The sequence below is a fragment of the Alligator mississippiensis genome, chromosome 6 (assembly GCF_030867095.1).
Source record: "Alligator mississippiensis isolate rAllMis1 chromosome 6, rAllMis1, whole genome shotgun sequence".
NCBI classification, from domain to species: Eukaryota; Metazoa; Chordata; order Crocodylia; family Alligatoridae; genus Alligator; species Alligator mississippiensis.
Genome location: NC_081829.1, coordinates 29,994,245 through 30,006,443, shown reverse-complemented (window position 1 = coordinate 30,006,443; position 12,199 = coordinate 29,994,245). Strand labels below are relative to the sequence as shown.

Here is a 12,199-nt window from a genome sequence, read left to right as displayed (position 1 = left end):
TTTTGCCTTGACATTTGTCTATCAGTGGGAGACCATTCTCTTGCAACAGCATTTTTTTTCCATTGACAGTAGGCCTGGCTCCCCTCTTTTTTATGTAAGTGTAATACGGCTGCCACACCTCCTGGTTTGCACCTCTGTGGCTGAGGTCAGATGAGGGCCTCTTGGTTGTGTCCAGATGAGCGCAGCCAGGCAGTATGTTTGCAGCACTACATACTGCACATTCAGTTGTTTTTCATGCTGCAAGGTAGCGTCATGGAGCGGGGAGCGGGAAGAGGGGGGGCATTATATTGGTTTATATTGTGCTCATGATGTACTCAAAAAAACCTGGGCAAAAAATAACCAGAGTGGTGCATGTGGTGGCAGCTCACGCCACCCAAAACCGGAGCCTGGCCGGCCAGGCTCCAAGTGGCAGGATTGCTGCTGCTACAGCCCCAGGAGGCCCCAGGGCCCCAGGTAAGGCTACTGGGGCCAGAGCCTCTCCTACCTCACCCAGGGTAACATACTATGTGCCAGAGTGTGCATGGCACAGGCGTTCCCCAGGGACAAGTAGCAGCAGCACAAGGTGTGCCACTGCTTCTTGTCCCTGGGAAACAAACGTCCATGCTCGTGTGGATGCTGCTCTTGTGTCTTAATTTAATACATTTTTGTGTTAATGTTTTTGTGACAGGTGCCTCTCTCTTTCTCTGTTTTTAACTTCACTTCCACCTCACAGTTTTCATAAGAATTCTTGAGTGAAACGAATGTTGAAGTCTCAGCTAAGGTTTCCAGTGGCTAATTCTCTGGTTATGCACAAGTAAATTTACAATAGAGAATAATTGTGTGTTGGCAGAATGATAGCAATGTATGTCCTAGGCCTTGGATTCTATCTATCACAGCTCTAATTCTACATTATAGGAGGTATAGAGTTGAGAGGTGACTACCTAATAATTTCCACTAAAGAGCTGACCTGAAAAAAAACCTAGCTTTTCTCTTTTTGCCATAACTCCTTGACTAAGACGCCTATGAAACAAGTCATTTTACCAGCCTTAAGGCATCTTGTGGTCTTACTTAGAGTAACAGAATATTTCTCATGCCTGCTTTAATAAGATTATAAACAAGCTTGGGAGCATGTACCAGTAAAACTGTCCATGGTCTTTGTGTAATGCTCCAATATGTTATTGATTGGGAATCAGAGAAATATAGAATATAAAAGAGAGACTAGTACCAATCAATACTGGTAAATATTACCAGATGGGGGAAAAAGGGAACAATGAACTGTAAATAAAAGGCTAGCCAACGGTTATGTATGTATATATATTGTAAGAAAAAATATTCAAAATATAATAATACACATTTATCTAGATTGTGTGTACCTAGATTGCTCTACAGAATGTACTGACCTGCATTCTCACAGACTCGCTGACAGGATGGTGCTTCTGTAACTGCATTCACTTCTACATCAGTGCAAACCTTGGCTTAGTATCTCTGGAATTCATGTCTGAGAGAGATCATTGGTTTTATGTACGAGAGCCAATTGGGTTGATTGTGGTTGTTAAACTTGCATATAACTGACTCAAGCCTAGAAAGAAATTTAAACTCTAAAAGGATGCTTCTAAAGAATTCCCACAATGAACAAGGTGGTGTATTGGCAGGGGTTGAACATGATTCCCTAGCTCACTGATATCAGTGCGGGTAAGGAACTGAAAGAGGGAAGGTCAGCGGGAAATCTTGGCAAAGGCCAGGCTGTCTTCTTTCTCATACTGGTTTGGTACTGGTGATATTACTCAACTGAATCATAACAGATCCACTTCTCATTTAAATTTATTGTAACTGGTATTACACTAACCTTTCTGTGCTTTATGAAAAAACCGCAGTGATACATAAAGTAAAGGCAGAAACAAAGAAGCGTCAGCTAATAAATCCCTATTGCTGTAAGTCACCTAGTTCATTTTCTACCCCAGCCAAGGAGGAACTGTTTCCTACACTAGATAGTTTGGTGCTTTATCCAGCCTAGCTTTAAATGTCTAAAACAATGGTTCTCAGACACAGTGGTGCAGCAGCCTGGGTTGCCACAGGATACCCCGCAATGTTATAACTACTAGTTGTGCAAACATGATTTGCAAGATAAACCAGATATTGCAAACAAGTCGTATAAGCATTCTGACCTGTTGTGGTCTTTAGTTCTTAACAACAGAAGAATTGCATTTTTACTTTCCTATAATCACAATTTTGGGGGGAAAACTAAGAACTGGCATTTTCAGAAATGGTGCTTTGAGTCTAGTGAGAGATGCAGACTAAGAACCACTGAAGTAAAATAATGGGGCTTCAACCATTTTCCTTATTATACTAATACCAGTAGCTTGATTTCTCCCCTGGGTCAAGTATCACCCAGTAGTCTGGATACTTTGTCATCTTTTGCTTCTGATCACTCCTAATTGTATTCCCTTGAAAAAGATCATAAACCAAATCCCTCCCCTTTGTCATGGCTGCCCTTTGAATGCTTTGTTATATACATCCTCCCATAACATTATTGACATTATTAAATGCCCTGAATCTTGAGACAGTTCTGATCCACTGGGTACACAAGTACATGTAGTTGAAAACTTTTAAAAAAGCAAATTTTGAGCATGCTGAAACTGCAGTAGAAATACTTGTGTATGTAATGATCAGAACAGCAATTTTGTGGTGGATCTGTTTCCTTCCACTGGATAGATAAATTCTGTCACTAGATTGATTGTATTTATCGAGATTTTTTTAAAATTTAGAATGATGTAAAACAGTAGACCTTGAAGTCATGGAAGCAAAACTTATAATAATAAAAACATTCACAGTTAATTAAAAGTGTTTCCCCCTTTCTGCATGATTGCCATAACAAATGAACAAAGAAACTAAAATGACATTCAACAAGAGAAGTCAAGGTAATGAGAAGGAACCAGCCTTGGTTTCTGATGTTGGGCAAGTTGCTTTACCCCCATGCCTCAGTTCCCCCTGTGTAAAATGCAGCAATTGCCAGCAGTTTCTGTTAGAGACATTGAACATTCTGGCTGGTAACAGTTGTTTGAGTGCACTGTTCATGCAGATATAATTTTGGTATGGCCTAGTTAACTTCAGTGGTTGAAGCCAAGGGTCAAAAAGGAAGGAAGGCAAGCTTTTGCTCACCCATCTTGTATAGAATTTTAGTCTGTCTCACATCATGGTTTGCACGGCTTCAGAAAATATGAAACATTAATAGGGTTGGCAGTCATAATATCTGCTCTTTTGGTGGTCTCTACTTTTGTGCATTTTGTGAAATGGTCCGTATTGCGGGATATGCATCATTGTCTATTGCAGTTATTTAACCAGATGTCTTTGAACTAGAGAAGTCTACTTCTTTTCAATGAACTTGAGAGTCATACGTCTGGCATCGAATTAATATTTTAAAAGCCCATTGTTTGCCTGACAGACCAGTGACGCTTTGGAGGCTGGCAAAATGTCAGCGTGGAGTAAATCTTCTCTAATAAACCACATTAACCCTATACCCTAGAGTTTTTTAAAAGGACCACCAGGATCCCAGACTCATCATACATTTATCTGGAATGAACTCAAAATGTTTAATTGATACGTGCTTATGTCTGCATGCTGTCAAGTCTCGTAATAAGATGTTTAGTGCAAGGCATTGGTTAGACTGCTAGAGTCCAGCCGTGGTAATAAGCAATGACATTTGTGGCACAAAGGAATCTCCCCAACGAATCAGTGACAAGCCTAAAAAGGCAATCTAGCCTGCACAAGCCTGACATGTGGTCTGAATGTTACAATGACGCATCTCCAGCCTGTACTTAATAGACATGAAGGTGATGAGAGGGAAAGCGGTCAGTGCATTGTCACTAATGCCAATTATAGGAAACATAAATCATTCAAATTTTTGTTCTTTAATAAACATCAGACTGAATTGGTGTTCAAAAGGCAGGCTGTAGTGTTGAGGCCTAATGGGATAGTAGAAAATAGAGTAATTGGAGGCGGCTGTCTTTTCACTTTCTATAGAAAATTATGTGAAGAGACAGCCGAGAACTTTAAACAGCAGAAACCCAGAAAAGTTGTAATTTGGATGTCTTTCGTTGTGACTGTAATGGTGTTTGCCTAAAGAGCTTTATTTTATCTCCACAGACATACTTCAATGACAATATCCTCACGCTGATACGGACACTGGTAACAGGAGGAGCCACACCAGAGCTGGAAGCTCTGATCGCTGAGGAGAACGCACTGAGAGGAGGGTACAGCACACCTCAGACGCTTGCAAACAGGGACAGGTGTCGAGTTGCACAGCTGGCTTTGTACGATGGGCCTTTTGCAGACCTAGGGGTAAGACTACAAAAGAAAAGTGAAGTTGAGGCTTTGCTTTAATCATTTACAGCATAAACACTGTACTCACCATCCTATAATCATTTTGTCTCCTGTGACAGGATTTTTTTAAATGTTTGCCTGTAAGGGTAGCATTTCCTTTTTGTAACTTTCCCTTCAAAGACCTAAAGCCCACTGAACATTTTTAACAAGTCTGACAATACTTTGCCATTCCTGGTATCAAGATCGTCCTTGTCCAGTGAAGAAGCTCTATCAGGACCCACAGCCCTACACTCTCCAGGTGCTGCTGGAAGTAAAAAAGGCAAAGTGTCTGGGTCTCCCCGCTCTGTCTGCTAAGTTTTCCAGAAATATGCCACAATGGGGCTGACTAAGTTAAAAAGTGCATCCAAAGGAATGGGTGAGCTGATATGAGTATGAGAAGAATTTGCCCCATATCCTCACTTTCAAGGTGCCTTGAACCTGAATCTTGGCTGACATTTGGTAGGTTTATTTGCCACAAAGGAAAACAGTTACTCTATTTTTCCAATTGCTTTTTTTTTTTAACTGTATGTGCTCCTGGACTTATGGCTTTTGTCATAAGCCTGGTAATGTAGCAAGAAAGAAGAAAGTGCTTTGTTTCCAGACTTACCACAATCCACATGCGCTAAATGTCACATGAGAACCCCCTTTCCTGATATTTTCAGTCCCCTACCAAGAATGATAGACATGCAAACTTGCTAATTTGGGATCTAATGGATAGAGAAGTTTCTCTGAATCCAGCCTTGTTTTCCTTCAAAACATTGTCTATCTGCACATCTTCACTTTCCAAAGTGCATGTGCCATCAGTGCTTGAGCTCAGAGATTTCAGGTTGCCAACAGATCTGTGTATGGCACACCCAGAGTCCAACTTTCATTGTACTTTGCACCAATGATGTAAAAGGTATCACATACTCTCATTCATTAGTTCCCCTAATCACCTTGGCTCAAAATGAAGCACTGTATTGTCATCTTGTTCTGCATGTGGCTTGCAGATCCTTTTTAACTTTTCTTTTGAAGAATTTCCCTTATCATTTTTTTTCCTTGCCATTATCATTTTTTCTTTCTTTTTTTCTCTCTCTCTCTGGCTTGCTTAATAAACAGTGTACTCTTTATGATCTTGTCATCTCTCTGACTTCATTGGGGATTTGCTTTCCACTTATTATGTAATCCCTTTCCAACCTCTCTCCCCTCCTTTCCTTTGGGTGAAGGACCAGGACTGAGATCAAGATCGCTAGGTGATGACACTGCGGGGCTGGGGCCCAATGCAGAGCCTCAATCCACTCCCTGTTACCCCTGCCACATGTGCTGATGGAGACCAGCTGGGACTTGTGTGGGCAGGGCACATGGCTGGTTGGAAGGCATGGGGCTTCAGGTAGATGGGGAGCAGTGTGTGGGTGTGGGACGGGTGGGCAGGGCTGGGGCCAGGACTGGACTGGGATTGGGATGGCCTGCCCACTGATGTAGCTCTGCCCCAGACCTCAGCCCCATGCTATCATTGCCCTGTGATCCCGATTGCAGGCCTGGCCCCGGCCCCGCTGACCCCTGGACTCTGCTCCCTGCCCACCTGCAACCCATCTACTTGCCATGTGCATGGGTCCTGGCTGGTCTCCATGGAGATCCTGCCCACCCTCTGCATCCACCACCCCTGGTGGTGGAGTCAGGGTGGATGGGCCATGGTGCCCAGTCAGCGGGGTGGTCTGGCAGCAGCGGCGACACTGGCAGTGGCAGCCAAAAGGAGCCACTGCAGCTGGGGCTGCCAGGAAGCTGAGTCTGGATCCTGCGCTGCCCCAGCCTTGTGGTGGGACCAGCCGCACACACCACAGCCCAGGCTGCCCCCTGCATTTCAGACCCACTGAATAGCAGACAAAATCCCTTCTTGGGCCAGATCTGGCCCATGGGACAAGACCTCTTGGAATACTCCAGTTACTGGTAAATAATGTCTCTTTCTCTATGCTACTGAGCTAGTACCTCACCTGGAGAGTGTCAGCTAGTGGCAGTGGCTGAGACCAGCCCTTTTGCATTTAAGCACCAAGGGTTTGTATCTAGCCTAACAGTAATTGGGAACTAATATGAATCATTCTCAGGTTACTTATGAAAATACCAGCAATGTTTTCAACATGTTAACCATTGAGAAATATTAACAGTTGAAAAATACATTCTTCACCCTCCATTGTGCCTATCATCTGCACCTTATGACTTTTGTAAGCTACTTCCTGCATTGTCACCACTGTGATGGTTTGGGTCAAGGTGATGACTTTGAAAAACACAGGTACTTTCAAAATAGGACCCCTGGGGAAAAAGTAGGAAGAGGAGGAGAAGTAGAAAAATCAAATTTTTTTTTTAATCAGCAGTTTGCAGAGATCATATTTTTCTTAATTTGTATAGCACATAGTCTGTCCAAAGTTTCCAGTTTCAAATAAAAGGCATTTCCTGTTTCCCAGATTTATATCTTCCCATTTATAAAGTTACCAGATAAAGTTAGAAATAATGTCCTCAGCACATATGTTTTATCTCAGCCAATACTGAGATTAAACATTTAGATTAGAATTTGGATTAGAATCTGGATTACCTGTTTCTCACCTGTGACACGAAACAACAGATTACTGCACACCTTGTTCTCTTGGCACAGAATCAGACTAGAAAGCTCTCTTTTCCCTCCCTTACTGTTATCATAGCAGGGACAATAAAAAAAGCTTAATTTCCTCTTTTTTTTGTCTCTCCTAGGATGGTGGTTGTTATGGAGACCTGTTTTGTAAAGCGTTGAAAACATACAATATGCTTTGCTTTGGAATTTACCGATTGCGGGATGCACATCTAAATACACCCAGCCAATGCACTAAACGGTAGGTCTACACTTCTACATTCTCCTTCTTTTCTCTCTCTCTCTCTCCCCCCACTTATCTCCCCCTCTGTCTTTCTCACTGCACTTCAGTGTTCCAGGCCTGTAAGATCCCCACAATTGTGATAGGGTATGAATAATAGAAAATAGCTAATGGTTTTTAACATTCTTAACCACTTTCAATGTGGCTGTACCACAGTTGCCTATTTCAGCCTTTTGGCAAGTTAAATATAAGAAGCTAAGTGCTCCAGGCAACATAGGCAGCATTGACCATATCACAGAATACAGATTTTGGGAGGGGGAGAGTGTTTTATTTTTCACTTTGTTTTTAGTGTATAAAAAGGCAAATGCTAATTTCAGTTCTCAGTATTCAACACAGACTTAGTCTCATTTGTCAGGTTCCAAGATATTCTGATTACACCCTTAGAGAAATCTCAGTTTGTTCAAAACAATTTGCTATAAGAAAGAAGGGCTTCACAAAGCCTTAACTATGCTTTAAACTATAAATACCATTCTAAGTTTTTTACATAATAAGGATCAATATTGCAAAATGCTGTTTTACTGAGTTTGTCAGATTAACTTCTATGATGTGGCTTAGAAAACTTTTGGCATGTTTTCCATTTGGGCTCGGTACATGTTCCAGTTGTGCCCTTTGTGACACAGAAACAGCCCTATCAGTAAATTATATTGGACATGTATAAGTCTAATGAAACCAAAGATCAAAAGGTGTACATCTCAAAGAGGAAAACATGCAGTTTGAATTTAGCAAGGTGCTGGTGATTGTGACCTTGTGACTTCTGAGAAGCAAAGCTCCACACCACACATGCCAAATCAGAATTTGAGGGAGTGCAACTGCCATAAGGGTGCCTCCCCACTGCATGTCCCAAACTCTCTATTTCCAGGGTGCATAAAAAGTGTGAGGGACCCTCCCCAGGACAGCTTCACTGTCTCATTTCCAGGCTTGGCGTGTGCAAAATGACAGTGAAGAGGCTAGAATGAAATGAGAAGAGTCTCTTATTTAAGTACCTGGCTCATGGTGTTTGACACAATCAAATGTGTCAACCCCCCCCCCCCCCCCCCCCCCCAGGCTCTGTCCTTGGACCTATATTGTTCAACATCTTCATTAATGATGTGGACACTGGAGTCAGAAGCAGACTGGCCAAGTTCACTGATGACACCAAACTCTGGGGTAAAACATCCACACCTGAGGACAGGAGGGTGATCCAGGTAGATCTTGACAGGCTCATGGAATGGGCAGATGAGAGCCTGATGGTGTTCAACACTGAAAAATGCAAGGTTCTCCACCTTGGGAGTAAAAACCTGCAGCATCCTTATAGGCTCGGCAGCGCTACGCTGGTTAGCACTACAGATGCAAGGGACTTGGGGGTCATGATTGACCACCAGATGAATATAAGCCTTCAATGTGATGCTGCAGCTGGTAAAGAGAGCAAAACGCTGGCTTGCATCCATAGCTTCTCAAGCAAATCCCAGGACGTCATTCTCCCATTGTACTTGGCCTTGGTGAGGCTGCAGCTGGAGTACTGCATCCAGTTTTGGGCTCCACAATTCAAAAAGGATGTGCAGAAGCTTGAGAGAGTCCAGAGAAGAGCCACGTGCATGATCAGAGGTCAGGAAAGCAGATCTTACGACAGGCTGAGAGCAATGAGACTCTTTAGCCTGGAAAAGCACAGGCTCAGGGGTGATCTGATGGCCACCTATAAGTTTAATCAGGGGTGTTGACCAGGATCTGGGGGAACAATTGTTCACCAGAGCACCCCAAGGGATGACAAGGTTGAATGGTTATAAGCTCCTGCAAGACCATTTCAGGCTGGACATAAGGAAGAATTTCTTTACTGTCCGAGCCCCCAAGGTCTGGAATAGCCTGTCATTGGAGGTGGTTCAAGCACCTACACTGAATGCCTTCAAGAGAAATTTGGATGCTTATCTTGCTGGGATCCTATGACCCCAGCTGACTTTCTGCCCCTCGGGCAGGGGCTGGACTTGATGATCTTATGAGGTCCCTTCCAGCTCTAATGTCTATGAAATTTTAGTAACTGAGAGAGAGCTGATTTTTGAGGCTGATTTCTTCAGGTACAGCCTTGGACACAGAGAGTACAGCTCTGTAGTGAAACGTTGCCTTTCCTTGTACTTGCTGTGTCAATATTTTGCTGATTTGTGGAAGGCCTCTGCTTCCCAAACTGCCAACCTGGATCTCTTGCAAGTTCCAAACAAATATGGGGGAAAAAAATCTATTAGTGAGGGCAAGTGGTGATCAGTTTTGGTTTTGTTTTTTTTCCCTTACATAAAAAAAAAATCCTGGAAATTTCAATAAATGTCCATTAGTGCTTAAAAGTAAGTAATGAACTGATTTTCTGTAATGTAAGAATGTAAAGCAAGTCACTGTTAACTTGGAAATGCAGCCTAGGGCCTCCTTGCAAAGTCTACAGGTGCTTTCCATATACAGAATTTCACCAGCAGGTTTTGTAAATAACCCTTGCTGTGCCGTGGGGCAGCAGATTTTGTAGGACTCTTGAGATTAGCATAGGTTATGTTGGTGTCTGCAAAAACACAAGATAGGTTATGAGCGTTTATGACTGAACCTACAATAGATAGATAGATTCAGAAATTATGAAAGGTTGAGGTTGGGGAATGGATGATCTTTATAAAAAATGTTTTGTGTGAATATCAGGGAAGAGAAGACCTAGCTATGGCAAAATGTTATAGGTACAAGAGCCCAGTGCTACCAACTGACCATGAATACATCTGCACTGCGAATTGGACAAAGGTTTGTATCAGGAAAGTAAATTTCTGGAATGATTTTCCAAAGTAGTGGGGGGCAAGGAACCTGAATCAGTTAAAAATGGATTCAGTACAACATAGGATGACAAGGTGTTCTTGGAATGTGTTATAGGAGTTAAGCATTGGGTATCCACAGAAAACTATTAAAAGGAAACATTATGATTGTGCCAGGTACTCACATATGCAAAAGGTGCCTGGTGGCATGATGTTTCTTGGCTTCCCTGAACACAAGGATGAGAGGTAGAGGCAAAGGTGAATGCCAGAGAAATCAGTTGATTTTGAGGTCAGGTTGTCTTTTGAGGACTTGTGTTTAGATTACAAGGCAGGGGCAGGCAAAATGCAGGCTGTGGGCCAGATTCAGCTCACCAGGCCATTCTGTCTGGCCCACGGGGCCCCTAAAAATTAAAAAATAAATAAATATATTCATTCATTTATTTATTTATTTATCTGCTCCTGGCTGCCTGTCAAAGATGACATGAGCCAGGGGCAGGAGGACCCAAGGGGAGCTGGCAGGAGCCAGCAACAAGGCTGGCCCAGCCGCACCCCCACATCCCGCATCCCACTGCAAGCCTCTGCCTGCCCTGGCTTTCACTGCTTCCCTGCATGCCTGCTCCAGCACCATGTGGCCCCAGGCTGCATTGCAGGACTGCACCAGTACCCTGGGCCCAGGAGTGTGTGTGTGTGTGTGTGTGTGTGTGTGTGTGTGTGTGTGTGTATCAGCGCATGCATGCTGTAAGGGAGGGAAAGAGACAGAGAGAGCAATGAGGCAGAGACAGACAGTGAGTGTGTGTTTGTGTGTCTGTGGTGAGGTAGGCACAGAGTGTGTGTGTGTGTGTGTGCGCGCAATGAGGGAGGGAGGGAGGGCAAGAGAGAGACAGAGAGTGTGTGTGTTAATAGGGCGAGTTCCACTAGCACACCCCGCCATACATAAAGACCCGCTCACACATCCCAGCCACCTTCCCCCCCCACACAGTCCCCGACAAGCCCCATGACCACCCACACCCCACATATTCACACACACCCACATGCTCCCTCACTCCATCCCCACACCTATCCCCCCACAAAATCCCCCCACACCCCCATACCCTCCCCCACGCCCCACATACCCACAGCCCCCCGCAAACCTATACCCCCCATGCCCTCCAACCCCCCAAATATACAAGAGTAAGACTTAATTTTAAGCTATTGTGCAATCACCTATGTGTACACTACACAAACGCATCTAAATCAGGACAAAAATATTTTTTGAAATCAAATTAATGAATGTTGCAGATGTTCGATTTTTAGAATATAATTTGGTATTTTTCTGGTTCTGAGATGGCAAAACCCTTTGCTGAAAGGAGTACTCCCGGGAGCAAGAGGAGGGACTTCTGGTGGCAAAGGTTGGGGGGTTAGAGGATGGGACTTCCGTCCCAAGATTGCGACCAGGGGCGGGGCTACCCATGTGGCCCTTGACAGCTTGCCAAAACTCAGTAAGTGGCCCTCCACCCAAAATAATTGCCCACCCCTGTTATAAGGGATTCTAATAATCTTTTGTCTCTCAGCCCCCTCCCCCTCCTTTTTTTTTGCATTCAAGTATTCCTTCCTTACTTTTGTAGAAATTGGCTAGAGATGGCACTGTGGCCAGGTGTAACAGGGGGCCTTCTCAGAGCCAATTTCCCTGTGGCCTGCCCACCTGTTTCTGGGCTAACCACCTTCTCTCCCACCATGCCTTGTTGGTAATTAATTAAATTGTAAATTTAATTAAATGTAAATTAAGCGGGAGGCTGCCCATTTCCTGCCCTGATGCCAGGGGGTGCTATCTGTGGCTCCGTTCCTCCCCTACACCACAGCCCAAGCCTCTCAGATGGCATCCAGATGTTATCCATATCACCAGCCCCACACTGGGCCCCAGAATCCTACTAGTTGGACGCCACTTAGATCCCTCCATTCAGGCAGCCTATTCTGCCTTCATTCCAGGCTGCATAGCTCCCTGAGCTACTCCCCCTTATGGGTGTGGTTCCCCCCCCAGGACCTTTGGCTACTAGCCCTGGCCCTCCTCCAGGCCAGTCAGAACCCCAGGCCCTCAGCTCTTGGGCTTTCCTCGCAGTGGGCCCCTGGCCCTTTGACCCTTCCGGTCCTGGCCCCAGCATTGACCAGTCAGGGGATGTTCAGACAGGTTCTTGAGTCTATGGCCTCACGCTGTCTTTGAGGTCCCCCTTCCAGACCCTGCAAGGGGGAGTAACC

At 44.3% G+C, this 12,199-nt stretch overlaps 1 protein-coding gene across 9 annotated transcripts in view; it reads left to right on the top strand.

The window, feature by feature from the left end:
* Nucleotides 1-12,199, top strand: part of KCNMA1 (potassium calcium-activated channel subfamily M alpha 1) — a 1,011,367-nt gene that overhangs the window by 940,143 nt on the left and 59,025 nt on the right. For all 9 annotated transcript variants that reach the window (XM_059729759.1, XM_059729758.1, XM_059729760.1 and 6 more), the window contains 2 exons: nucleotides 4,123-4,317; nucleotides 7,060-7,178. In XM_059729759.1, coding sequence (XP_059585742.1) covers nucleotides 4,123-4,317; nucleotides 7,060-7,178 — 314 coding nt within the window. The remainder of the gene's footprint in view (nucleotides 1-4,122; nucleotides 4,318-7,059; nucleotides 7,179-12,199) is intronic.